Source organism: Rutidosis leptorrhynchoides, chromosome 8 (assembly GCF_046630445.1).
Source record: "Rutidosis leptorrhynchoides isolate AG116_Rl617_1_P2 chromosome 8, CSIRO_AGI_Rlap_v1, whole genome shotgun sequence".
Classification (NCBI taxonomy): Eukaryota; Viridiplantae; Streptophyta; class Magnoliopsida; order Asterales; family Asteraceae; genus Rutidosis; species Rutidosis leptorrhynchoides.
This window is the reverse complement of record NC_092340.1, coordinates 260,275,562-260,302,738: the sequence shown is the minus strand read 5'-3', so window position 1 is coordinate 260,302,738 and position 27,177 is coordinate 260,275,562. Positions and strand designations below refer to the sequence as shown.

Sequence of the window (27,177 nt, the reverse complement as noted above, 5' to 3'; positions counted from 1 at the left end):
AACCTACTGTCAGAAACAAAGATTTCTTGAGGTTGGATGATCACCTTACAAGATTGGAAGTGAGCTAGCAAACTTGAAAGTATTCTTGATTTTATGTAACTAGAACTTGTAGAATTTATGAAGAACACTTAGAACTTGAAGTTAGAACTTGAGAGAGATCAATTAGATGAAGAAAATTGAAGAATGAAAGTGTTTATAGGTGTTTTTGGTCGTTGGTGTATGGATTAGATATAAAGGATATGTAATTTTGTTTTCATGTAAATAAGTCATGAATGATTACTCATATTTTTGTAATTTTATGAGATATTTCATGCTAGTTGCCAAATGATGGTTCCCACATGTGTTAGGTGACTCACATGGGCTGCTAAGAGCTGATTATTGGGGTGTATGTACCAATAGTACATACATCTAAAAGCTGTGTATTGTACGAGTACGAATACGGGTGCATACGAGTAGAATTGTTGATGAAACTGAACAAGGATGTAATTGTAAGCATTTTTGTTAAGTAGAAGTATTTTGATAAGTGTCTTGAAGTCTTTCAAAAGTGTATGAATACAAATTAAAATACTACATGTATATATATTTTAACTAAGTCGTTAAGTCATCGTTAGTCGTTACATGTAAGTGTTGTTTTGAGACCTTTAGGTTAACGATCTTGTTAAATGTTGTTAACCCAAAGTTTATAATATCAAATGAGATTTTAAATTATTATATTATCATGATATTATGATATATTAATATATCTTAATATGATATATACATTTAAATGTCGTTACAACGATAATCGTTACATATATGTCTCGTTTCGAAATCCTTAAGTTAGTAGTCTTGTTTTCACTTATGTAGTTCATTGTTAATACACTTAATGATATATTTAATTATCATATTATCATGTTATATATAATATAACAATGTATTAATATGCTTCATATATATTTAGTAAGACGTGGTTATAACGATAATCGTTATATGTATCGTTTCGAGTTTCATACGTCAATAGTCTCCTTTTTAAGTATATAACTTATTGTTACTATTTTAGATGAGATATACTTGATGATCATTATATCATGTTAAACATATATATTTATTCATTTATGTATCATCATGTCATATACAACTTATAGCGTTCGTGAATCATTGGTCAAACTGGGTAATCAGACGTTTACAAAATTTCCGTTTCAATTAACCAAGTCTTAACAAGTTTGATTGCTTAACATGTTGGAAACATTTAATCATGTAAATATAGTTTTCATTAAACATATAATCATAGAAAGGTTCGGAAAAGTTCGGGTCACTACAGTACCTGCCCGTTAAATAAATTTCGTCCCGAAATTTTAAGCGATTGGAGGTGTTGGCTCATTTTCTGGAAATAAGTGCGGGTACTTCTTATTCATCTGATCTTCTCATTCCCAGGTGAACTCGGGTCCTCTACGAGCATTTCATCAAACCTTAACAATCGGTATCTTGTTTTGTTTAAGTCTCTTAACCTCACGATCCATTATTTCAATGGGTTTTTCAATGAATTGAAGTTTTTCATTGATTTGGATTTCGTCCAACGGAATAGTGAGATCTTCTTTAGCAAAACATTTCTTCAAATTCGAGACGTGGAAAGTGTTATGTGCAGCCGCGAGTTGTTGAGGTAACTCAAGTCGGTAAGCTACTGGTCCGACACGATCAATAATCTTGAATGGTCCAATATACCTTGGATTTAATTTCCCTCGTTTACCAAATCGAACAACACCTTTCCAAGGTGCAACCTTAAGCATGACCATCTCTCCAATTTCAAATTCTATATCTTTTCTTTTAATGTCGGCGTAGCTCTTTTGTCGACTTTGGGCGGTTTTCAACCGTTGTTAAATTTGGATGATCTTCTCAGTAGTTTCTTGTATTATCTCCGGAACCGTAATCTGTCTATCCCCCCACTTCACTCCAACAAATTGGAGACCTGCACTTTCTACCATAAAGTGCTTCAAACGGAGCCATCTCAATGCTTGAATGGTAGATATTGTTGTAGGAAAATTCTGCTAACGGTAGATGTCGATCCCAACTGTTTTCGAAATCAATAACACATGCTCGTAGCATGTCTTCAAGCGTTTGTATCGTCCTTTCACTCTGCCCATCAGTTTGTGGATGATAGGCAGTACTCATGTCTAGACGAGTTCCTAATGCTTGCTGTAATGTCTGCCAGAATCTTGAAATAAATCTGCCATCCCTATCAGAGATAATAGAGATTGGTATTCCATGTCTGGAGACGACTTCCTTCAAATACAGTCATGCTAACTTCTCCATCTTGTCATCTTCTCTTATTGGCAGGAAGTGTGCTGATTTGGTGAGACGATCAACTATTACCCAAATAGTATCAAAACCACTTGCAGTCCTTGGCAATTTAGTGATGAAATCCATGGTAATGTTTTCCCATTTCCATTCCGGGATTTCGGGTTGTTGAAGTAGACCTGATGGTTTCTGATGCTCTGCTTTGACCTTAGAACACGTCAAACATTCCCCTACGTATTTAGCAACATCGGCTTTCATACCTGGCCACCAAAAATGTTTCTTGAGATCCTTGTACATCTTCCCCGTTCCATGATGTATTGAGTATCTGGTTTTATGAGCTTCTCTAAGTACCATTTCTCTCATATCTTCAAATTTTGGTACCCAAATCCTTTCAGCCCTATACCGGGTTCCATCTTCCCGAATATTAAGATGCTTCTCCGATCCTTTGGGTATTTCATTCTTTAAATTTCCCTCTTTTAAAACTCCTTGTTGCGCCTCCTTTATTTGAGTAGTAAGGTTATTGTGAATCATTATACTCATAGATTTTACTCGAATGGGTTCTCTGTCCTTTCTACTCAAGGCGTCGGCTACCACATTTGCCTTCCCCAGGTGGTAACGAATCTCAAAGTCGTAATCATTGAACAATTCAATCCACCTACGCTGCCTCATGTTCAGTTGTTTCTGATTAAATATGTGTTGAAGACTTTTGTGGTCGGTATATATAATACTTTTAACCCCATATAAGTAGTGCCTCCAAGTCTTTAATGCAAAAACAACCGCGCCTAATTCCAAATCATGCGTCGTATAATTTTGCTCGTGAATCTTCAATTGTCTAGACGCATAAGCAATTACCTTCGTTCGTTGCATTAATACATAACCGAGACCTTGCTTTGAGGTGTCACAATATATCACAAAATCATCATTCCCTTCAGGCAATGACAATATAGGTGCCGTAGTTAGCTTTTTCTTCAATAACTGAAACGCCTTCTCTTGTTCATCCTTCCATTCAAATTTCTTCCCTTTATGCGTTAATGCAGTCAAGGGTTTTGCTATTTTGGAGAAATCTTGGATGAATCTTCTGTAGTAACCAGCCAATCCTAAAAATTGACGTATATGCTTCGGAGTTTTTGGGGTTTCCCACTTTTCAACGGTTTCGATCTTTTCCGGGTCCACCTGGATACCTTCTTTGTTCACTATGTGACCGAGAAATTGAACTTCTTCCAACCAAAATGCACACTTTCAAAACTTAGCGTACATTTTTTCTTTCCTCAATACTTCTAGCACTTTTCTCAAATGTTCTTCGTGCTCTTGATCATTCTTTGAGTAAATAAGTATGTCATCGATGAAAACAACGACAAACTTGTCAAGATATGGCCCACACACTCGGTTCATAAGGTCCATGAACACAGCTGGTGCGTTAGTCAATCCAAACGGCATAACCATAAACTCGTAATGACCATAACGCGTCCTAAAATCAGTTTTTGGAATATCATCCTCCTTTACTCGCATTTGATGATATCCAGAACGTAAATCGATCTTCGAATAAACCGACGAGCCTTGTAGTTGATCAAATAAGTCGTCAATTCTCGGCAGTGGATAACGGTTTTTGATGGTAAGTTTGTTCAACTCTCTGTAGTCAATACACAACCTAAATGTACCATCTTTCTTCTTGACAAACAAAACAGGAGCTCCCCATGGTGATGTGCTTGGTCGAATGAAACCACGTTCTAATAGTTCTTGCAGTTGGCTTTGCAGTTCTTTCATCTCGCTGGGTGCGAGTCTGTAAGGAGCACGAGCTATTGGTGCAGCTCCTGGTACAAGATCTATTTGAAATTCAACAGATCGATGTAGAGGTAGTCCCGGTAATTCTTTCGGAAATACATCGGGAAATTCTTTTGCGACAAAAACATCATTGATGCTCTTTTCTTCAGTTTGTACTTTCTCGACATGTGCTAGAACAGCATAGCAACCTTTTCTTATTACTTTTTGTGCCTTCAAATTACTAATAAGATGTAGCTTCGTGTTGTCCTTTTTTCCGTACACCATTAAGGGTTCTCCTTCTTCTCGTACAATGCGAATTGCATTTTTATAACATACGATCTCTGCTTTCACCTTCTTCAGCCAGTCCATGCCAACTATTACATCAAAACTCCCTAACTCTACTGGTATCAAATCAATCTTAAATATTTCGCTACCCAGTTTAATTTCTCGATTCCGGCATATATAATCTGCTGAAATTAATTTACCGTTTGCTAATTCGAGTAAAAATTTACTATCCATCGGCGTCAACGGACAACTTAATTTAACACAAAAATCTCTACTCATATAGCTTCTATCCGCACCCGAATCAAATAAAACGTAAGCAGATTTATTGTCAATAAGAAACGTACCCGTAACAAGCTCTGGGTCTTCCTGTGCCTCTGCTGCATTAATATTGAAAACTCTTCCGCGGCCTTGTCCATTCGTGTTCTCCTGGTTCGGGCAATTTCTAATAATGTGGCCCGGTTTTCCACATTTATAACAAACTACATTGGCATAACTTGCTCCAACACTACTTGCTCCACCATTACTCGTTCCGACACCATTTGTTCATTTCGTTCTGTTAACCCCTGGTCCGTAGACCTCACACTTCGCCGCGCTATGACCATTTATTTTACACTTGTTGCAAAATTTGGTGCAGAACCCCGAGTGATACTTTTCACACCTTTGGCATAGCTACTTTTGATTATTGTTGTTGTTGCGGTTGTTATTGTTGTTGGGATGATTGTTGTAGTTGCTGTTGTTGTTGTTGTTGTTGGGCCATTTGTTGTAGTTGCGATTGATGTTGCGATTGTTGGGATAGTTGTTGCGATTATTGTTGTAATTGCTGTTGTTGTGTATTGGTGATTCTTATCACCGTTTTCCTCCCACTTTCTTTTGACTTGCTTCACATTGGCCTCTTCAGCCGCCTGTTCTTTAATTCTTTCCTCAATCTGGTTCACTAGTTTGTGAGCCATTCTACATGCATGTTTTATGGAGGCGGGCTCATGTGAACTTATATCTTCTTGGATTCTTTCCGGTAATCCTTTCACAAACGCGTCGATCTTCTCTCCCTCATCTTCGAACGCTCCCGGACACAATAGGCACAATTCTGTGAATCGTCTTTCATACGTGGTAATATCAAATCCTTGGGTTCGTAACCCTCTAATTTTTGTCTTGAGCTTATTGACCTCGGTTCTGGGACGGTACTTCTCGTTCATCAAGTGCTTGAATGCTGACCACGGTAGTGCGTAAGCATCATCTTGTCCCACTTGCTCTAGATAGGTATTCCACCATGTTAACGCAGTACCTGTGAAGGTATGCATAGCGTACTTCACTTTGTCCTCTTCAGTACACTTACTTATGGCAAACACCGATTCGACCTTCTCGGTCTACCGTTTCAATCCGATCGGTCCTTCGGTTCCATCAAATTCCAAAGGTTTGCAGGCAGTGAATTCTTTGTAGGTGCATCCTACACGATTTCCTGTACTGCTAGATCCAAGGTTATTGTTGGTATGTAGCGCAACCTGTACTGCGGCTATGTTTGAAGCAAGAAAGGCACGAAATTCCTCTTCGCTCATATTCAAGGTGTGTCGAGTAGTTTGTGCCATTTCCTTCAAAATAGTCAAATGAAACAAGTTAATCATACATAATATTAAGAGTAGTCAATAGTATCTCGTAGCATAATATGAACTCATTTATAAAAGCTTTTTCTTCATATTAGCGTTTTATAAGTTTAAATTCGGGTAGTACCTACCTGTTAAGTTCATACTTAGTAGTTAATATACAATTCAACTACTACAATTCTATATGAAAATTTGATTATAATAATATTTCGCGTTCAAACTTTTACACAATATTTTACAAACTTACAATTCAGCTTATTTTACATATAGCATGAAATATAGCACACAATAAATTTGATACAAGATGGTTGTGAAGATAATTCTAGCTAGTACACAAGTCGTTCAGCAAAGGCAATAAAGACACGTAATTCATACGTTCAGAAACAAGTCATGCATTCTGGTTTTACTAGGACTACTTCCCATCCTTGGTCTTGTGGAACATAACCGTTATGGCCGTTGATAAGACAGCGTGTTGTAACGTTGTCAAAGGGACGAGGGTTACGTAATGTCCAACAGTCCTGTAACAATCTAAAAACCTCATGTCTTGAGCTTATTGACCTCGGTTCTGGGACGGTACTTCTCGTTCATCAAGTGCTTGAATGCTGACCACGGTAGTGCGTAAGCATCATCTTGTCCCACTTGCTCTAGATAGGTATTCCACCATGTTAACGCAGTACCTGTGAAGGTATGCATAGCGTACTTCACTTTGTCCTCTTCAGTACACTTACTTATGGCAAACACCGATTCGACCTTCTCGGTCTACCGTTTCAATCCGATCGGTCCTTCGGTTCCATCAAATTCCAAAGGTTTGCAGGCAGTGAATTCTTTGTAGGTGCATCCTACACGATTTCCTGTACTGCTAGATCCAAGGTTATTGTTGGTATGTAGCGCAACCTGTACTGCGGCTATGTTTGAAGCAAGAAAGGCACGAAATTCCTCTTCGCTCATATTCAAGGTGTGTCGAGTAGTTTGTGCCATTTCCTTCAAAATAGTCAAATGAAACAAGTTAATCATACATAATATTAAGAGTAGTCAATAGTATCTCGTAGCATAATATGAACTCATTTATAAAAGCTTTTTCTTCATATTAGCGTTTTATAAGTTTAAATTCGGGTAGTACCTACCTGTTAAGTTCATACTTAGTAGTTAATATACAATTCAACTACTACAATTCTATATGAAAATTTGATTATAATAATATTTCGCGTTCAAACTTTTACACAATATTTTACAAACTTACAATTCAGCTTATTTTACATATAGCATGAAATATAGCACACAATAAATTTGATACAAGATGGTTGTGAAGATAATTCTAGCTAGTACACAAGTCGTTCAGCAAAGGCAATAAAGACACGTAATTCATACGTTCAGAAACAAGTCATGCATTCTGGTTTTACTAGGACTACTTCCCATCCTTGGTCTTGTGGAACATAACCGTTATGGCCGTTGATAAGACAGCGTGTTGTAACGTTGTCAAAGGGACGAGGGTTACGTAATGTCCAACAGTCCTGTAACAATCTAAAAACCTCATTTCTTACCCCAATTACCGACTCCGTCACTTGTGAGAACGTTTTGTTTAATAGTTGTAGCCAGATGTTCTTGTTCTCACTTTGGTGAGAAGCGAACATTACTAACCCGTAAGCATAACATGCTTCTTTATGTTGCATGTTAGCCGCTTTTTCTAAATCATGAAGTCCTATATTCGGATATATTGAGTCAAAATAATTTCTTAACCCGTTGCGTAAAATAGCATTTGGGTTCCCCGCAATATATGTGTCAAAGTAAACACATCGTAACTTATGGATTTCCCAATGTGATATCCCCCATCTTTCGAACAAAAGCCTTTTATAAACCAAGGCATTCTTGGAACGTTCTTCGAATGTCTTACAAACTGATCTCGCCTTAAATAGTTGTGCCGAGGAATTCTGACCGACTCTAGACAAGATTTCATCAATCATGTCTCCGGGTAGGTCTCTTAAAATATTGGGTTGTCTATCCATTTTGTGTTTTTATACTGTAAAATAGACAAGAGTTAGATTCATAAAAAAAAATACTTATTAATACAAGCAATTTTTACATATATCATAAAGCATAAGAACACTATATTACATATATTACACCACACGAATACAACTATCTTATTCCGACTCGCTCATTTTTTCTTCTTCGGTTTTGGTTCGTTTTGCCAAGTTTTTAGGGATATATGATGTTCCCCTAATACGAGCCGTCGTTTTCCACATTGGTTTAGAAAAACCTGGTGGTTTAGAGGTTCCCGGGTTATTGTCACAACTTAAGAAATACGGGTGTTGACGATACATATAAAGTTCATCGGGTTTGGAATCAAATTTCTCTATTTTTATGCCCTTTCTCTTATTGTTCTCTTTTGCCTTATTAAATTGTGTTGGGGTAATTTCTATAACATCATCGGAATCCTTGTCGGGATCCGATTCATCGGAGAATTGGTAATCCTCCCAATACTTTGCTTCCTTGACGGAAACACCATTGACCATAATTAACTTTGGTCAGTTGCTTGAGGATTTTCTTCTACTTAACCGTTTTATTATTTCCCCCACTGGTTCTATTTCTTCTTCCGGTTCCGATTCTTCTTCCGGTTCCGATTCTTCTTCCGGTTCCGACTCTTCTTCCGGTTCCTCTTCGGGAACTTGTGAATCAGTCCACGAATCATTCCAATTTACATTTGACTCTTCATTATTATTAGGTGAGTCAATGGGAATTGTTCTAGAGGTAGACATCTATCACATAATATCAAACACGTTAAGAGATTAATATATCACATAATATTCACATGTTAAAAATATATAGTTTCCAACAAAATTTGTTAAGCAATCATTTTTCAAGTAAACACGGTCGAAGTCCAGACTCACTAATGCATCCTAACAAACTCGATAAGACACACTAATGCAAATTTGCTGGTTCTCTAAGACCAACGCTTTGATACCAACTGAAATGTCCCGTTCTTATTGATTAAAAACGTTCCATATTAATTGATTTCGTTGCGAGGTTTTGACCTCTATATGAGACGTTTTTCAAAGACTGCATTCATTTTAAAACAAACCATAACCTTTATTTCATCAATAAAGGTTTAAAAAGCTTTACGTAGATTATCAAATAATGATAATCTAAAATATCCTGTTTACACCCGACCATTACATAATGGTTTACAATACAAATATGTTACAACGAAATAAGTTTCTTGAATGCAGTTTTTACACAATATCATACAAGCATGGACTCCAAATCTCGTCCTTATTTAAGTATGCGACAGCGGAAGCTCTTAATAATCACCTGAGAATAAACATGCTTAAAACGTCAATAAAAATGTTGGTGAGTTATAGGTTTAACCTATATATTATCAAATCATAATAATAGACCACAAGATTTCATATTTCAATACACATCCCATACATAGAGATAAAAATCATTCATATGGTGAACACCTGGTAACCGACATTAACAAGATGCATATTTAAGAATATCCCCATCATTCCGGGACACCCTTCGGATATGATATAAATTTCGAAGTACTAAAACATCCGGTACTTTGGATGGGGTTTGTTAGGCCCAATAGATCTATCTTTAGGATTCGTGTCAATTAGGGTGTCTGTTCCCTAATTCTTAGATTACCAGACTTAATAAAAAGGGGCATATTCGATTTCAATAATTCAACCATAGAATGTAGTTTCATGTACTTGTGTCTATTTTGTAAATCATTTATAAAACCTGCATGTATTCTCATCCCAAAAATATTAGATTTTAAAAGTGGGACTATAACTCACTTTTACAGATTTTTTACTTCATCGGGAAGTAAGACTTGGCCACTGGTCGATTCACGAACCTATAACAAATATGTACATATATATCAAAGTATGTTCAAAATATATTTACAACACTTTTAATACATTTTGATGTTTTAAGTTTATTAAGTCAGCTGTCCTCGTTAGTAACCTACAACTAGTTTTCCACAGTTAGATGTACAGAAATAAATCGATATATATTATCTTGAATCAATCCACAACCCAGTGTATACATATCTCAGTATTGATCACAACTCAAACTATATATATTTTGGAATCAACCTCAACCCTGTATAGCTAACTCCAACATTCACATATAGAGTGTCTATGGTTGTTCCGAAATATATATAGATGTGTCGACATGATAGGTCGAAACATTGTATATGTGTCTATGGTATCTCAAGATTACATAATATACAATACAAGTTGATTAAGTTATGGTTGGAAAAGATTTGTTACCAATTTTCACGTAGCTAAAATGAGTAGTTTTTACCAATTTTGTTTTGCTCGCCATCTCTTCGTTTCTAATCCGTTTTGAGTGATTTAAGTGGCTAAGGTTTCGTATTGAACTTGAATTTATGAAACTAAACAGAAAAGGTATAGGTCTATAGTCGGAAATACAAGTTACAAGTCGTTTTTGAAAGAGGTAGTCATTTCCGTCGAAAGAGCGACATCTTGATGACTGTTTTGAAAAACATACTTTCACTTTGAGTTTAACCATGATTTTTGGATATGGTTTCATTTTCATAAGAAAAATCATTTTCTCAGAAGTATAGCTTTTAAATCAAAGTTTTTCATAGGTTTTAATTATCCAAACCAAAACAGCCCCCGATTGTAACTACGACAGCGTAAATCCGGTTTTATGGTGTTTATCATGTTTCCGGGTTTTAAATCATTAAGTTAGCATATCATATAGATATAGATCATGTGTATAGTTGATTTTAAAAGTGTAGTTAGAAGGATTAACTTTATTTGCGAACAAGTTTAGAATTAACTAAACTATGTTCTAGTGATTACTAGTTTACCACTTCGAATATGATAGCTTTTTATGTATGAATCGAATGATGTTATGAACATCATTACTACCTTAAGTTCCTTGGATAAACCTACTGGAAAAGAGAAAAATGGATCTAGCTTCAATGGATCCTTGGATGGCTCGAAGTTCTTGAAGCAGAATCATGACACGAAAACAAGTTCAAGTAAGATCATCACTTGAAATAAGATTGTTATAGTTATAGAAATTGAACCAAAGTTTGAATATGATTATTACCTTGTATTAGAATGATAACCTACTATAAGAAACAAAGATTTCTTGAGGTTAGATGATCACCTTACAAGATTGGAAGTGAGCTAGCAAACTTGGAAGTATTCTTGATTTTATGTAACTAGAACTTGTAGAATTTATGAAGAACACTTAGAACTTGAAGTTAGAACTTGAGAGAGATCAATTAGATGAAGAAAATTGAAGAATGAAAGTGTTTGTAGGTGTTTTTAGTCGTTGGTGTATGGATTAGATATAAAGGATATGTAATTTTATTTTCATGTAAATAAGTCATGAATGATTACTCATATTTTTGTAATTTTATGAGATATTTAATGCTAGTTGCCAAATGATGGTTCCCACATGTGTTAGGTGACTCACATGGACTGCTAAGAGCTGATCATTGGAGTGTATATACCAATAGTACATACATCTAAAAGCTGTGTATTGTACGAGTACGAATACGGGTGCATACGAGTAGAATTGTTGATGAAACTGAACGAGGATGTAATTGTAAGCATTTTTGTTAAGTAGAAGTATTTTGATAAGTGTCTTGAAGTCTTTCAAAAGTGTATGAATACATATTAAAACACTACATGTATATACATTTTAACTGAGTCGTTAAGTCATCGTTAGTCGTTACATGTAAATGTTGTTTTGAGACCTTTAGGTTAACGATTTTGTTAAATGTTGTTAACCCAAAGTTTATAATATCAAATGAGATTTTAAATTATTATATTATCATGATATTATGATATATTAATATATCTTAATATGATATATACATTTAAATGTCGTTACAACGATAATCGTTACATATATGTCTCGTTTCGAAATCCTTAAGTTAGTAGTCTTGTTTTTACTTATGTAGTTCATTGTTAATACACTTAATGATATATTTAATTATCATATTATCATGTTATATATAATATAACAATTTATTAATATGCTTCATATATATTTAGTAAGACGTGGTTATAACGATAATCGTTATATGTATCGTTTCGAGTTTCATACGTCAATAGTCTCCTTTTTAAGTATATAACTTATTGTTACTATTTTAGATGAGATATACTTGATGATCATTATATCATGTTAAACATATATATTTATTCATTTATATATCATCATGTCATATACAACTTAAAGCGTTCGTGAATCATTGGTCAAACTGGGTAATCAGACGTTTACAAAATTTCTGTTTCAATTAACCAAGTCTTAACAAGTTTGATTGCTTAACATGTTGGAAACATTTAATCATGTAAATATAGTTTTCATTAAACATATAATCATAGAAAGGTTCGAAAAAGTTCGGGTCACTACATCATACCCTCATCATGTACCATGTTACATAACTCTTTCATTCTATTTAATCTCTAAACATATCAAGAAAATATTTTTCTTGATGATTCGGTCTTTTCCGTGATTTTCTGGTAATTTAACAAGTCAAATCGCGCTATTACCATTTCTTTCTTAGAATATTAGTTATGTTCATCCGAAACTTCATACCTACGAATTCTGGACCATTATTTGCTTCACACAAAGTCGAGAAGAGAAAACAATAGCACAAAGCTTCAAAATATAGGAGTATAAATCACAGTAAACAGAAGGGATCATTAACCGTAGATGTCAATAATTATGGAAAGATAAATGCAAGGAAGGATTGTGAAAACCACTACCCCCAAGAGCGAAGTAGAAGTAAACAGATTCCTCCGGTGGGAGTTGGAATAGAAGGATGATTGTGGTGATAGTCAGAATGAGATCAAGGATCAGAACTGGATGAAGCATTTTCACAATCTTTTGGAAAGTATGAAATGAGGAAGAAGATGGAGGAGTGATGAAAATAATGGGACGGCAGAGGTTGATTTATAGCGAAATAACGGACATAGCAATCGAGGCAGGTTACCGCATTTAATCAAAGAGGATCCTAATTTCCTTAATCAAATCTTATATAGATTACGAAAATCTTGTTTAACTTCCTCAAATCTCGGAAATTAACCGTGACTATGTCAAGAGTTGAAACGAATCTTTGATTTCATCATTTCACTCTTTTGCGATAACTTCTCTCATACGCTTCGAGTAATCGAATCGTTTTATCCATACTACTCAATGGTGATAAAACTCTAAATTTCAACTTATATTCTTCATAAAAATATTCTTAAGATCAACCATGACGACCTCTGTCAAAATTTCGGGATGAAATTTTCTTTAACGTTGGGATACTGTGATGACCCAGAAAATTTCGCATTAATAAATTAATTATAGGATAAAATGTTTCCGACACGATAAGCGAACCTATTATGTTGAGTCTTAAAAGTTTTTGAACTAGTTTACACATTCATGTACCCTTTGACCATTCTCGACGATTCACGAACAAAATTTCTTTAAATATATATATATATATATATATATATATATATATATATATATATATATATATATATATATATATATATATATATATATATATATATATATATATATATATATATATATATATATATATATATATATGCATTAACAACCACACACTTATATATACAATTTCTTCTCCTACTATTTGATAACCAGAACCCCATTTGCTATTTGTATACTTGTTTCTACATTAGACATTCATCAACAAAGCAAACTTTTCTAAACATAAAAACAATTAAATAGATCCCATTTCTTGATAGATTACTACAAAACAAGTGGGGTTGTTAAAGTGCTTTTCACATGTGATTAAATGAAATATATGTTTATGTTTTTATTCGACCACTCATACACACATAGATGTATTATATATATTTTTGACTAAGACACTTCAACTTTTATAATACTTTTGTATTTATTATTCTATCATAATATTGATTGAGATTGAGTACTTTATTAAACTAAAACACTTCTATGTACATTATATTATTTAGGATAGGAGTAATATATATATATATATATATATATATATATATATATATATATACACACACACATTTGCTTACGATGAAAACTAAAACATGTTGGATTTAATATCATGTTATATGCAACATGCCATACAAGTCTTTGAAGTCTACATCATAAACAAATTTCACAAATTATTAGAGACAAAACCATGGCTTTTATTATTTGTTGTTTCATGCACATGGGAATATAAATGAGTATTATCTATATACTCTTATCTTCTTCGCCAACAAGAATATCCATTTACATATTGTGTTTTTTTTTCTTGATGATAAAGACCAATATCATCATCCATTTTTCTCTTTCTTTTGGAACTACACACCCCACATAAACCAACTACTAATTGGTTTCTTCTGCAACCCATGAACAATTATATTTCTTTCTGTACTCGATTAATTCTTCCTACTTTTGTTGTGCAACTAAAAGACACATTACCATCTTGACTTTTATACCTCAATAATCCATTTAACCACCTTTAACATCTATAACATCTCTTTGATATATTTCTTTTTGTTATTGTCGACTTCAAATCACACACATCTATATCTATATAGAGTATATTATTGTTTTCTAGTTATAAACCACCACACACTTGTTAATTCTACTTTATCATATATTAATATTATACATATAGATGCATGCACTGGATATATTCATGATTTATCATCTTGTTATTTTGTCAATCAAACCATTACTACAAAACAAATGCTAAAGTGCTTTACACACATGGGTCTTTTTTTTTTGTTCGAACATGAACACATACATGCATATTACCATAAAGAACCAATCCACACACACATATATATATCACTATACTATATTGTTTTCCAGTAATAAACCAACCCACCACCTTTTCTTTCTTGCTTACTGTTAGAAAACCCAAACAATCACAATACTCTTGTTACGGGTACATGGCTTATCTTTTTGCTGCTATCGTTTTCTAGATTCAATCATCACCATCATCATACTACTAATACTACTTCTTGTGTTGATCAACACAAACCATCATCACTACTAGTTGCTATTCGATTTCCTGCTTAGTCTCCTGTTTTGTTCGAAGTCATTAAACCGAGAACCACCATCAAAAACCATCACCAAACCGAACACCTCATCACCTTCATTAAACACGATCACCATCATCAAAAATAAACATCACCTTAATTAATCAAAGTCATCAAACAAGTCACCACTTTTCCAAGATCAAGAACACCTTCGATTACTTGCTTGTTTGCTTGATCGTTTATATATTCGTGATCCTCTCATCGTGCTCTACACATCTATACCAACAATTGTATGATTAGGGTTTCATTACTCGCTCATTTTAATTCGACTACTCTTTGCTTGTGAATTGTTAAGTGCACTCAAAGTGAGTTTATAGATCCATTTTTAAATGCTTTAAATATTTTTAGGCTGAGAATACATGCAATTTATTTTAAATGCAATGGACACAAGTACATACTTAATTCTACACTGAGTTTGAACCGAAAATCCCTTAGCTTTGGTAACTAGTAGCTGCCAAATATAAGAACTTGTGAGCGCGAATAGTTGTATATGGATCCATAGGGCTTGACATCCCCGTCCGTTCCAGGTATAGAAACCCTAGCCCGAACTATAAAGCGGACGTATGCTATTTGAATTTAGTACACGCTGGTTTGCGTGTATTGTACATGTTGGTTGCATGTATGTTAAAACAAGGGTACTTGTTATATATATATATGTTAAGTTTAGTTACCAGGGTGCTCAATTTCGTAGAATATTTTGATAAACGTTTTGGATGATACAACTGAAATCTTGTGGTCCACCTATATATACAGATCATGTGCAATATTAAAACTATGAACTCACCAACCTTTGTGTTGACACTTTTAGCATGTTTATTCTCGGGTCTCTAGAAGTCTTCCGCTGTTTGCTTATACGTTATACACGCTATTTGCATGAAGTCATACATGATTTATTCGAGAAAACATTGCATTCACAAAATCATCACCATGTATCTTATTTTGACTGTATTGTCAACGGATGTATTATTGTAAACTATTATTTACGGTGGTTGTCTATACGTAGAAATCATCAGATGTCGAAAACTTTGGATTTTATATATTTAGTTATGGTGTATTTTTTTTTAAAAGAATGCAATGTTTACAAAACGTATCATGTAGAGGTCAATACGTCATTGTGAAATCGATGAATAACGTACCGCTTCAATAGCGATTTTGACGGGTCGTTACAAAAAACATCATCTTTCCTTTTGTGGGTATATATTCAGATGACATACTCATGTTAACCAGAAACGAAATCAATTTGTTGATCTCTTAGGACAAGAGACTTAATTAATGGCATATACCTATTCTTACTTTTATACGCCCAAGTACCTTTCAAGGTAAATAGTTCACTTCTGAGCCTACGAGTCTCTCAGAACTTTGATACGCTCCTTCTTCCTCAACTTTGGTACCGTTGTTAGTCACTCCTCAAAATTTCAGGACGAAATTTTCTTTAACAGGTGGGTAATATAACGACCCGACTTTTTCGACTTACTTTTGTGCTTGTTACTTTCTGCGAAACTGCGTATTTGTGCGTACTGTGTTGGTTTATATTCCGGGATCTTACTAAATGAGGATTACTTTCTTTTATATATTAAAACTTGTCATTAAGTACGTAGGTTACTTAACTTGATCCCCGAATGCTTTTATGACCGTTAGTGTCACTTGACGTTTAGAACGAGCTATGTTTGTCGGTACACATTTAACTTTGGTCATAATCGGAATATTATGACTACGAAATACTAATTGTTATTTTATAATAACAATTACTTGGGTTTTTGGATGCTTAATTACGCTTAGTAATTTACTAGAGCACACTAGTTAGTCTTGTTGGACCTTCTACCTTGTTGGACTTTAGCCCACCCTACTCTAGCTAGTGGACTATTTAATTAGCCCAATTATTAATGGATTATGACCCATTTATATGTAAGATAAATGCCCATTTATAAGAGCCAACATACTAGCATTGTTGTTTACCATTATCACTAATGTTGCATGAGATCCCAACATAAGCACCAACTTTAGACCACCATTAACCAAAAAGCAAAAGTTGTCCTCCACCTTGTCCCCAATAAACCTACGGCCTCCCTCCCCATATTTCCCTATAAATACCATGCTATTTCCTCACATTTCACACTTGATCTCATTCCCAATTTACACACACTTACTCTCTTATTTTCTCTCTAGTCTTTATCACCATAAAAATTGTAAGTTTTAAGTTTTATTTCTCTTCTTCTTCTTCTTTCATACACGACATCATCATCATCATACTTAGATCAAGCTTTTTAGCTTTTTGATCTTGTTATATCTTGTAGATTCAAATTTGGGTTTGAATCCTTCAAGAACATGGAAGATTCAAGCTTTCTAGCTTTGAATCTTCACTTATTTTGTTAGATCTAAATCTTTTAGCTTATAATCTCTTTATTTTGTTGTAAAGATCAAAACTTGTGTTTATGGTCTTCATGAAACTTGAAGATCTAGCTTTATGCTTTCAAGATCTTCAAGAACATAAAAAATTCAAGCTTTCTAGCTTTGTAATCTCATAACTTTTGTGAAAAGGATCCAAGCTCTCTAGCTTAGGGTTTCATTACTTTATTTGATCAAATTTATGTCTTGTTTGTTTGATTGAATGAAAGTTTGTAGCTTTTGTTGTAGATAGAATTTGTGTTTGTGTTAAGACTAAGAATATGATGTAACCTTGGTTCATCATCCTTCTAAAACTCTTAAGTGAGTTATATTCTTACTTAGTCTTGACATTTTGTGTGTTGATGGTTGAATCTTGGTCAAAATGATGCTAACACATCAATGAATTGTACACTTGAAGCTACAAGCATCAAGGATGAGAACCGTGATGAGCATCAAGCACCAAGAATCCCACCGGAGCACTAGTTTACTGTTTTTTGGGGTGTGATCAGACTCTTTGGGCTTCTAGAAAATTGATTTTCAGATAGTTCGTTTCGAGTAGATGACTTTTCGTTTAAGACTCACCTAAATCCGATATACGGTTTAGAATTTATAGCTTTTCGAAAATCACTACGCCTTTGTAACGTTGTGCTGAAATTTCTGACCTACTCGCACTTAAACTGTCGCCACGGTCAAACGAAGATGATTTAGGTTCTGAAAATTGGTCAGCGGTTAGAGGACTCACATACGGAGCCTTGGCCCTTTACTACACGTCTTTTAGATTTGTATAGAGGTCGTAACAGCTATCCAAAGTCAGCCTATTGTTTCGATCTCTATTCTTGTTAAACTTACTTTAGCTTTGATGAATCATGATGATGATGATGATGATGATGATGATGATGATGATGATGATGATGACACTTAAACTTAATTTATGCGCTTTTAAACTTTTGGGGACAACATACTGACCTAACGACTTTTGACTTAGGTTGACGACCTTTCGGACCGACTTACTACTTGCATACTTTTTGTATCGACTTTTACCGCTTATTCACTGTGAGTTATAGCTTCCCTTTTTACTTTACTATTTTTGGGACTGAGAATACATGCGCTTTTTATGTTTTACATACTAGACACGAGTACTTAAACTTTACATATGTGTGGGTTATATAAAGGCATAAACATTCCCCTTAGCACAGTAACGTTTAATCATTGGTTTTTGAACCGGTGAATGCGAAAATTAGATATGGATCCATAGGGTTTGACATCCCCACTCGGGCTAGTCGCGCTAGCATTTAACGGGTGTTTGATACTTCAAGAACATACGCACTCGCCAAGTGTACTTTTAGGGGGTGATACTATTATTACGTTAAGTTAGTTACCGGGTGCCCACGGTTAAACATATACTTTATCATACTGATTTGAAATACTGATTTAAACTGCTGGTTGAAGCACTGAAATCTCGTGGTCTACATTACATTACTGATTACAAACAAACTATAGCTCACCAACATTCGTGTTGACTTTTTAAGCGTGTATTTCTCAGGTGCTTAGACGTTGTTGCTTCCGCTATTAGACTTGCTGTCTTGGTGTTATAGACTTTCCATTACTGACTTGCTGTGCTAGACTTCCGCTGCATTGCTTAGAGATGTCTTATTCATGGAACTTTTATTTTGCATTCGCAACTTATGTTATTTTGAATAATAGCTTTGTAACGACTTTTGTGTCACGTTATCTTTTGTAAAACAATTGAAGTTATCTTTTCATGAATGCAAAACTGGTTTTTAAAACAGCATGTAGTGTTCGACCTTGTAATGATCCTGTTATTGATGATCCGTACACGATGATTTTGTACGGGGCGTCACACATCTCTATTCATTCGCCATTTAAAACTCTAAATCGTTCCAGGCTCATACTTAGCAAATAAAACAACTTTTTTTTTGGAATAAACTAATTATCAATTAGCTGTAGAATGTATTTGAAATAAAACTATGATTAATCATCCTTTACTTTATTTTCTGGACTTTTTAGGTACTTTGTAGTTTTGGTGAACATTAGTATATGACATTATGCTCAACTGCAATTTATCAGTTAAAACTTAAACACCATTACTTGTGTTTTGATAATCTATAATATATGGCTCATCATATCTTTGGTACATTTACATAAAAGATGGCATAAAGTTAATTTTCGTGGTATCAAATACAACGGAATTAGTAGCCGAAATGAGCATATATCATAAGCTTATTTATTAGTTGAGTTAGTATTATACAGTCTCATTTTATTAGGTAAATGAGGTATAAACTTTATACAAATATTGATTAGTGTTATACTTACCCATCTTAATAATTGAATGTTAGAAATCTTACTTAAATGATAAGTATTAGTTATAGGTTATATGTGAAAAGGGGGAAACGTTTCTTATTTAGCGCGGCTATGGTGCCATTTGCATTGTGAGCTAAGTGATAATGTGTGCCTAATTAGCTTAGTTGTCGGTAGTATGATTAGATCCATGGGTGAAACAAAAGTTCATGTGAGCACTGTGTGCAAGAAACCCAACTTAATTTCAACTTATTTGTTAAACAACCGTGCAAGCATTAGGCTCAAAAATCTAGATGTTCTACGTAAGCGAGCTTTTACCCATGTTAACTTATTTGCTTTTAGAGTCGGCGATATAGTGAGACATAAACTAATGTGCATCGAAGTGCATATAGGTATATTGATGGCTGACAATGCAAATTGTATCATATATACAGTTATGGTATGGTATGGTATGTTTGAACCTCTTTTAAACATTATATAACTCATTAATGTCATTGATGTCTTGCTTACCTAACATGCCCATTTTGCCACCTCTAGGTATAATTTCCTGTCAATATCACTAATCAGTGTCTGGAATTATATCAATTTAGGTTCTAACTCAAAACCTACATGAACTTCCTACCAAACATCCCTTTGCTCAACCCAGATCACTAAGCTAATCAGTCTCAACACTAACGCTTTCGAATGCTATTTTATAAATCTGTCGTGCAACGCACGGGCTCTTAAGCTAATTATATTATGAACTTTGAAACAACTACCATTAATATTTCCTAATATCTAATTTCATGTAATTCTATGTAGGTGAGGAATTATTGCTCTTCTTTGAAATGACATATTCTGCTATTGATTTCGGAAGTAACGTTCGTGACAACGTTTACATGAATAATTTACAATGTACCTGCTATTTAATTTAACGTTTAATTGTCAATGTACCTTTGTCCATATGAAAACATTTACATGAATAACATTGGTATTTTTATCACTAACGATGTTTATGAAACATGTGTTACTAAATATATTGTAAATTGTTGATAACAATTTTAAATCAACCGTGCAACGCACGGGCTATTAAGGCTAGTATTATAAAAATTGTATAGCAAAAATATCAGTTTTAAAAATATGGGCATTCGATGATCCAATTTTAAAATTCTATTCACTTTTAATAAATTTCGAAGCATAATCGAGTTCAGATTTCGGAATCAAAACTGAAATCAAGTCGAAAACAGAACCGAATTTGAAATTTCAGGGGGTGTTTGTCTTTGCGTTTAAAACTTGATTATTTGATTATTATGATTTCAAATCGTAGATAATCACTTTCTAGTGTTTGTCATTAAACAAAAAAATCAATTATTTACGATTTGAGAGACTTAAAACGTGAAAATAAAAAAGTAAGTCATCCCTTACTGCTGCAAAACGTGATTATTAGATTATTGCGTTTACTTGTTAATTTAACAAATAATCGGATTTACCAAATATTTAATTGACTGATTATTTGAATATTGCGTTGTCAAACAGTATAATCAAATCTAAACATTATTAATTAATAACTATTTTTGATACAGCTAATTATTTGATTCTAATTATCTTAAACACATAATCAATTTTCAAAACAGAAACTCAAACTCAAACTCAAACGCCCCTTAATCAAATTTAATTTTAACACCGAGTACACAAATTTGTATACAGTACGATGTAACAATATTTTGACACTATTTAAAGTTTACAAGTATTTAAAGTTTACAAGTGTCATGTCATGATCAATAATCAATCCAAATTCAATATGCACAATCAGATTGGAAACCATCTACAACCACTAAAAACACTCAAATCACCCAATAACATTCATCCACGTCATCTCCACATCTTATCCTACAGATTCCATACAATCACCATTTCTATTTCATCTTACTCATCTCATTACCATTCTCTCAACCATTTTGAAACAACAAAATCAGATTCCAAAATGTCGTTCACACTCTCCACAAGCTTCTTCCAACCACTAGAAATATCAAAAACATCTCAACTCACTTCCAGATCAAAAGTTACTACTTCCAGTCCCGGTACTATTGTGTGTTCTGGAGCTTCAGAAGATAAAAGCAAAAGTGGTGATGGAAAAAGTTCGTTAAAAGCAATGTCGGCAGCACTCGCAATATCGTCGATTTTAGTATCGTCGACGGTGCCAGCGCTGCCGGCAGCTGCGGATATTTCGGGGTTGACTCCGTGTAAGGAGTCAAAGCAGTTTGCTAAGAGGGAAAAACAGCAGTTGAAGAAGCTTGAAAATTCTCTTAAACTTTATGCACCTGATAGTGCTCCTGCTCTTGCTATTAAGGCTACCATGGAAAAAACTAAGCGCAGGTATTATATCTAGAATCTAGAATAATAATAATAATAATAATAATAATAATAATAATAATAATAATAATAATAATAATAATAATAATAATAATAATAATAATAATAATAATAATAATAATAATAATAATAATAATAATAATAATAATAATAATAATAATAATAATAATAATAATAATAATAATAATAATAATAATAATAATAATAATAATAATAATAATAATAATAATAATAATAATAATAATAATAATAATAATAATAATAATAATAATAATAATAATAATAATAATAATAATAATAATAATAATAATAATAATAATAATAATAATAATAATAATAATAATAATAATAATAATAATAATAATAATAATAATAATAATAATAATAATAATAATAATAATAATAATAATAATAATAATAATAATAATAATAATAATAATAATAATAATAATAATAATAATAATAAGAAGAAGAGCACTAAACTTATCTATAAAAGTGGAGTATAACTTAAAGAAATAAATATGGCTAATTTTATAAGTTTTGTTTGAATGAACTAATTTTATAAGTTTTGTTTGAATGAATGTTAGTTATAAAAAATTTGCTAGGTAGAGGGTTAAGTTGGAGTTTGAGAGCTTTCTTGATATGAAAATACTTTTATTCATTTTTTTAACGGAATTTTATAACACTCTTATGTCCGTTCGGCTCACGAAATTCAATAGGATGTCGGCGGAATTGAGATTGAATTTAGACACGCTTCGTGTCTAAATTCAATTCCAATTCCTCCGGAATTCCATTGATTCCGTGAGCCAAACGGTGCCTAATGAATAAAATGATTTGAGAGCCTAATAATCTCAAGATGACAACTCGCTTTATGACAGGCGTGCATGGTGAACCTCGATCCATACAGCAAATGTCAATTCTCTTTGCTAATAAAATTACATATCCTCATGGTTTGAACTTGTGACATGTCGGGTAATTAACCCTATTCACAAGTCCAGAACGCCATTCCGCTACTCCTTGTGGTTGGATTTAGATAGAAAATTGGCTCAAAATTGTTAAAAAAATCAATTCAAGTTCAAATTTTAGTATTTGCATAATCCTGGATTAATTTACTTGGCATATGTTTACAAGCGTAATATCGAAACCGAGATAGAAATATATTATATGAAATTGTTTCTTTAAATGTAGATTCGACAACTACGGAAAGCTTGGATTGTTGTGCGGATCAGATGGGCTACCGCACTTAATTGTAAGTGGAGATCAAAGGCATTGGGGCGAGTTCATTACCCCCGGGTTTCTGTTTTTGTACATAGCCGGATGGATTGGGTGGGTCGGAAGAAGTTACTTGATCGCTATTCGAGATGATAAGAAACCGACACAAAAAGAAATCGTCATTGATGTTCCGTTGGCTTCTCGGTTGGTATGGCGTGGTTTCAGTTGGCCCGTTGCTGCATACCGTGAGTACCTGAATGGTGAACTAATTGACCCAACTGTCTAACTTGTTGGATGTTACAAGATTATATGTATCTAGTGCTTTAAATTTAATGTTACATTGTTTGGTGTTAAATTTTAAGGGACTATTTCACAGCTTTACATGTACATTTTTTTGCTATGGATTGTAAATGTTAAAAAAGTGTTTCTAATCCTTTATATCCAAATGCCAATTGCATAGTCCTCTTAGCAAAATGTGCAATTATACATGGCTCGAAAATTCTAAATGATTCAAAATTTTATAAGATCTATATCATAATCTATTTATTTATATAGAGTTTTTGAATATCATTAACACAAAAAAATTAAAATTGTAATTAACTATTTTACAAATCATGGGCTTAAAAGAATTACAGGTAATTTATTATATTTGATCACAACTACAATATTGAGTTGTAGTTCAATTGGCAGTGTTCTGCCTCTCTTAATGAGAGGTCAGGAGTTCGACTCCGCTGGGCTGCAACATTGCACTCAATTCTATCTCTGACCTGAAGTATCCACTCAGGTCGCCTTTCGCTTAGTGTGGGGGCAACGGGGAGGGGGGATTTTACCGGCCATGTTCTCGGATTGGTCCGGGTTTCCTCCAGAGCAGTAGTTCGGGGAGGGTTATGCAACTACGTGAGATGAATGCGTGAGTGGTTTAGTCCCCTTGGGTGATCCTAAATTGATGTCTCAAAATCAATTTGATCACAACTACTAGATAACCATTAAAGAAATTAACAATAAAACTTAATTAATTGCATCTCCCTTACAGCCCGGGCCTATTTTTATATATCGAAAAGAAATATCTTAATCAACTAGTTAAATTAATCACCAATATTGACTAAAAGTACACGAAAATCCATCAATCAATTTGAATAAACAACATATTCCACAAATCGAACATTTTCTATGTTGACGTAAATTGCAATATGAGGGTCTAATTTCAAAATTATTTATGTCACTTCAGCAGCTTTTCAACGGAGAGATCTCGTGAAAAACATGTTTTTTAAAAAAATGATGAGGATAATAGGTTCTCTCGGTGATTTTCAGTAACATACACCTCGCACGGGCCATAACGCACGGTGCGTGGTGCATGTTCATAGGACATTTTTTCAGTTGCAATTTTTTGAGGTCATATTAGTAAACATTTGAAAAATGAAAACATCTATACTATAATATAAATCTCTAAAATGATGATGTCATAAATAAGGATTATTCAAGTTTAAAAAAAATGAAAAATAAAGAAAAATGTTTAAGCCCCTTATGATTATGTCATTAAAATAATTAATTTTTTAAAATAATTAATTTTGTTTGTTTTGGGATAACCACAACAGAATTTGAACTCAGTTTGGTTTTAGTTCCTTTACCATATCAAAGCGCTTTTCAATTTGGTTTCAGTTCTGCTTTCAGCAATTTAAAAACCGAATTGATTAAACCGAAAAAATCATAAACCGAACTGATTAAACTAAATAATCATAAACTGAAACGATGAACATTGTTAGTTGTAGCTATTGATTGTGACATTGGCATATGTTAAGTTTTATTTTATAAAAACTTATTAACAATTAATATTAATATGTATAATAATTTTTCAGTGGAGAAAAAAGTTAAACGAAAAAAAAATACATCAATTATCTAAAGTAGCAGATATTTAGTTGATTTTTTTCAAAAAAAAAAAAAAAGTTGCAAGATCCTTACAATTACGAATGGTGATGGATCGCATTATGTCATTTTTTTTAACAGCAGAAAAGTCTTTTATTATTCAATCAAGTAGCATATTTACATAGGAAAAAAACCCATTGAACTCACCACAGGAAAAAACGAGTAGGAAACGAATAATACTAAATGGTAAAGCTATATCTATACAAAACATCATAAAAACTACCGGGAGCTCTATGGAGAAAATGACACGAGACAGCCAAAGGGAGGAGAACAGGTTGAAGGTATTTCGTATGCCCGAGAGACATATTAAATTAATGTGGCTAGTATGTTATGATCCAAGTCGGGTCATACCCAATAACAAGCTTACTGACACCTTAAACGTATTTAATCTTAATGATTGGATCATTAAATGAATACGCGACACTTGAATTTTAGAAAATCGGTTTTCTAAAATATTATTACTTGAGATAAATTATTTGAATAATTTATATATATATTAAGGGTTTAATTATTTATTGGTTTAAATAATTATGTTGTGTTATGTTTTATAAATTGGTTTATAAAAATGCAAGTAACAAAAATACATGACAAATACATGGTCTTTTATTACAATTTTTTTTTTTTTTAAAAACAAATCTTGTTAAAACCATGTGTGTGTGTGGGGGGGACGGTTTTGGCAGCCCCAAGGCCTCACCTCATGCCTTCTTTTGTTACTTTTAAGATCACAACTCCTAATGTATGCATGCTTAACACTTATACCAAGTATTGACTCAAGATACACATGTTACAAGTTTGAAAAACACTCTTACTTCCTTTGTTGTGCTGCTGGCCAAATTATACAAGGGAGAAAGAGAGGTTCTTTGCTTGCTAATTAATTCCATCAAGTGTTCTAAAATCCTAACCAAATAATAGAAGGTGTTGGTGATTGAAAGCTTGGGGTATTACTTGCTTGAGGCTTCAAGTTAGAAGCTTATTTTCATCATCTTTTTCCATCATATTGCTCATCAAATTCAGCCCTCAATTTATCATTGAGGAGGTATAATCTTCTTCCTTTGTTGTTATATGTAAGCATTATTTCATAACTTGATAACTATATGGAATTCATCTAAAATGGTTTAACATACGAACTTGTTTTATTAATCATCATGCTTCCGCTTGCTTTACTATCATAAAATGGATTTGTGATTATGTTGACATTATAAACATGTTGTTATGTTGAATTCCGTCAATGGTATCTAGAGCCGAAGTCTATGAAATATGCTTCTTATATATGGTCTTTAAAACCTACCAACTTTGCATTCTATGTACATGCATGAAAGTAGAATGTAAAAATGTTCGGGTTTGGGTGGGTTCATGGGTTTGGCCGAATTCAAAGGGGTCGCAAAAGTGGTTTTGGGTTTGCCATTTGGTTCATATTTGTTCATATATTGATGTTCACAATCAATGCCTAGACCTTGTGTTTGTTTGGTTGCATGTTTGATGATTATTTATTATTCATTTGGTTTGTAATAATATTTATTCAATTGATTTGTAATAATATTATTTTAGTTATGTAATTTATTTTATATTTGGTATGTAAAATAGATTAGGTTATATTTCATTTTCTAGACAAAATGTATTAGGATATATTTTGTAACAAGATGAAGATACAAGAAGAAAAGGAAGAACACAAGAAGATTGTATTTGGATGCAAAATTTAGTGGGAGATGTAAAATCTCCTACTTTGTGATTTGACCCTTTCACCGGTGGCATTTTGTTTTCGGCGAAATAAAATGCCTACCAAAAGGCTTGATTGTGAACATATTGTTTTGTATGCTTGGTTGTTTATTGTATGATTGTGGATTGTATGTTTGGATGCTACAAGTTAATCACACAAGTCAACAACATATCAAAACTTTAATTTAATTGGTTAAATTAGAAATTATTAACAACATGCAAAAGGTAAAACGACAATTTAATTGGTTAAATTAAAAGTGGCTAAAAGGACATTA

At 33.3% G+C, this 27,177-nt stretch overlaps 1 protein-coding gene across 1 annotated transcript; it reads left to right on the top strand.

The window, feature by feature from the left end:
* The first annotated feature begins 21,614 nt into the window (after window positions 1-21,614).
* LOC139861851 (photosystem I reaction center subunit III, chloroplastic-like) lies at window positions 21,615-23,722 on the top strand. The gene is made up of 2 exons (XM_071850372.1): window positions 21,615-22,054; window positions 23,240-23,722. The coding sequence occupies exons 1-2, from the start codon at window positions 21,663-21,665 to the stop codon at window positions 23,547-23,549; spliced, it is 702 nt and encodes a 233-aa protein (XP_071706473.1). The 5' UTR covers window positions 21,615-21,662; the 3' UTR covers window positions 23,550-23,722.
* The last annotated feature ends 3,455 nt before the right edge of the window (window positions 23,723-27,177 follow it).

Excerpts from the sequence above, each read along its gene's own strand:
- LOC139861851 (XM_071850372.1), top strand. The coding sequence starts at position 21,663 with ATGTCGTTCACACTCTCCACAAGCTTCTTCCAACCACTAGAAATATCA. Across the intron at positions 22,055-23,239 it reads ATGGAAAAAACTAAGCGCAG|ATTCGACAACTACGGAAAGC; the intron begins GTATTATATCTA and ends CTTTAAATGTAG.